A 3,168-nucleotide genomic window follows, 5' to 3' on the forward strand; every position below is an offset into this window, starting at 1 on the left:
TCTGCAATAGACTTGGTCAGTTATTTCAGGACACCGTTCTGCTGTCCTGGTAATGGAACATCTAGGAACAGATTTAGAAATAAACCTTAAAAGCTTCTTCTCACGTGCTCTGATGTCTCTGTAGAATACAAAATCCCATTTCCAGGGCTGCTTCTATTCCAGGACCGTGCAGAGTATCACGTGGAATGTGACCGAAGATCTTTATTCTGCAATGAATTCTCCTTTTACGAGGGGTCAGAATTACCTAAATAATGTGCGCCTGGCCTCTTCCACATGGTCATAACAAAAGTTGACATTCCCTCAGCTGGGCACCCCATGTAAGGATATAGCCGGCAGTTCACATACAACGGCACATGCGCGGGTCCCAGCTTTCCGTACTATCGGAAAACGTGTGCTAGCATGCATGCGCACACAACGTAACAGACGTGCTAACATGGCGCACAGGAAATTACAAGTCTTCCTCTGATTGATGACCCTATATAAACTGGCCTGTTCCATTGACCAGTGCTTTCAGCTTATGTTCCTGTGTTTCTGCTAAGCTTGATCACCTGTTGCCTTGACTCGGATTGCTATGACTACGATTGACTGCTGCCTGCCTTGACTTCTGCTTGTTCCTGGATTCTTCCTCTGCCTGCTCCCTTTGTACTGTGCTGACCATCTGGCATTGACCCCTGGCTTGCTTGACTTCTCCCCAGTCCTGCTCTTGACCGCCCTGATCCCTCAGCTGACTTCCAGTCCTGCCGACCTTCCCAGGGAACCTGTTGCTGGACGTTTGCCAGGCACTGGGCCTGAACATCTCGGCACCCGTGCTACTTTCTGTCTGCTCACATCCTGTCCCCACTTCCAGGGCTGTGAGACAAGAGCCGCAAGGGAGGCCTCCTCAACCAAGTCGGTCCTCTACCAGGTACATGATACCCCAATTACATTTGTATGGGGGGTTCACCGATGGAGTGTGATTTAATTCTTTGGCTTTGGGTTTGCCATGAGCGGTCTTTAACTCAGCAGCTATGCAAAACTGAAATATCAGTCCTTTTACTTCCCAAGACGGAACTTATCGACCCAACCAGAGCTTATAGTAATTTTATTTCGCTCCCTTAAAGAGAAACTGGCTTAGGGTCAACTTAATTTTTCAAAACGTTATACGTTGTTAAGTTTATACCATTTACATAAATTCGCAATTTTACAAATACACATTTAATACAGAGAGAATAATAGAGAGAGCAAATCTGAAGCTGTTTACCTTCAGACTCTCTGACTCTGATTAAAACTTCATAGACAGACATCTGAAAAGAGCAGGGATGTAGGAATCACTGCTTTGACTGCAAATATCAGCTTGAGATACTGGGCTGTATAAAAAGAAATAAAAGAAAAGGAAGGAAGGATGGAAGACACTATATATTTCCCTTATGACACCCCTCTTACCTCCTCCATTCTTGTAGCAAAGATAAGGAAACCGCCACACATTCCCCAGACCAACTGCAAATCCTACGCAGGACATGATGAAGTCCATCTGCCGGGTCCAAGTCTCTCTCTCTGGGATTGGTATTTTAACCGGGCCCATGGTGGGCAGCACCAGAGGAGCGATGATGGCCTTTTCATCCGAAACTGCTTCTCCCCCTCCAGCTGTCTCAGATCCCTCCATCTCTGGGGCTCTCGAGCATGCCCCATCTTTCTCTGTAGGAACAAGGGAAAAAAAGATCTTAGCCTTGTAAAACTGTAAATTTGATAACCTTTCAACATATGACACAGTTCTGTACCACCAAAGTAAAAATTGCCAATATTAAAGTGTCTAAAGGAAGACATGTCTATATGTTGCCTCTGCCTCAAGACTCTGTTTTGCTCTTTTTTTGCCGTCAGCCTACCACCAGTAGTCTTGATGGTTTCATGGTTTGGGGAGAGACTGTTGTTAGTCGGTTTGCTTCATCAGATAGACCATTTTTGATATCTAAAGCCGGTTGAAAGTCATTGATATTGAAAATTATCATGTGTGTGGCCAGCATTAAGGGTTCTTATATCACACGTTTACACAAAGCGATCATATGCATTATGCTCTGGGCATGTATCCTCCACACATTCTTGATGAATTGATAGGAAGCCTTTTCCGCACTTGTGCTCTAGTCCAGAAAATGGCTACCTCTAAATATAAGTTACAGGTTCACTATAAGGGGCATTCTAGCTATGTTCCAACTCATCAAGGATGGTGTAGACCAGGGGTAGGTCCTCCAGCTGCGGTAAAACTACAAAGCTAATCATTCATCTACCTCTAGATGTCATGCCTGGGGGTGTCAGACTCTAGCAATACCTAATGGCATTTGTAGTTGCACCACAGTTGGAGGGCCGGAGTTTGCCTACCCTTGGTGTAGACTGATCAATCCCAGATATTCAAACATTGTCCTCTGGTCCAGGGTCTGGTTGTAACTGAGCCTAACTTTCTTGTGATAATGTTGTCATTACTGGCCAGTTTAGGGCATTTCTGGGGGAAGTTAGAAAAGATGGGGCATGGCTTATTTTGTTCTGGAAATATTTGCAAAGATAAGTGACCAACATAACTGTTCCACATCCTGCTGCCCAAACCTTATTAAAAAAAGATGTTCCATATTGTGCTAATAAATAATGCTGCAAATCACAGACATGTGGTCATGAACTCTCATGAAGGTCCCATCTCTGTTACCGCTAGAATGAGGACATCTATTATGGTATGTTGGTGTTCCCAACAAAGTGGTTACAAACCACTCAAGCAGTGCAACTGATTGCTTTATGTGAGAGGATTTTGGTGGTTTCAGAACGGGGACATTTGAGAAAATAGTTTCCATCATGTTACTTACTAATAGTTAGTGAAAAAACACATTTACATTGGTATCAAATTGCTTTTGAGAAAAACAGAACCAAAAACAAGATGGTTGGATGCCAGGGGTCTAATAGATAATTTAGTAACCCACTAACAAAATGGCTGCCAGGTTCTCACCAGCAACAGGATCGCTACTTTGACATGGATCTATCACTAATCATGTTAATTTTGGAAGGTTCCTACCAACAGGGATCGCTAGTGTAACATGGCCAACCTACAAAATGGTCATCTATGTGTGGAGCAACATAATCTCAGAAACAACCAACAAAATGGCTGACCAAGTATACCTTTAACCATCCATTTTCAGAACCCACCAACAA

The 3,168-nt window shown here is 43.8% G+C and overlaps 1 protein-coding gene across 2 annotated transcripts in view; it reads right to left on the minus strand.

Moving 5' to 3' along the window:
* LOC108804414 (sodium- and chloride-dependent creatine transporter 1-like) overlaps positions 1 to 1,672 on the minus strand; it is a 35,784-nt gene extending 34,112 nt beyond the window's left edge. The window contains exon 1 of one of the 2 annotated variants that reach the window (XM_018576135.1): positions 1,423 to 1,672. In XM_018576135.1, the coding sequence (XP_018431637.1) occupies positions 1,423 to 1,642 (220 nt within the window). In that variant the 5' untranslated portion in view covers positions 1,643 to 1,672. The remainder of the gene's footprint in view (positions 1 to 1,422) is intronic. The other variant, XM_018576134.1, reaches the window with a different exon arrangement.
* Between the last annotated feature and the right edge of the window lie 1,496 nt (positions 1,673 to 3,168).

This window comes from Nanorana parkeri, unplaced genomic scaffold (assembly GCF_000935625.1).
Source record: "Nanorana parkeri isolate BGI_ZX_2015 unplaced genomic scaffold, ASM93562v1 scaffold56, whole genome shotgun sequence".
Lineage (NCBI taxonomy): Eukaryota > Metazoa > Chordata > Amphibia > Anura > Dicroglossidae > Nanorana > Nanorana parkeri.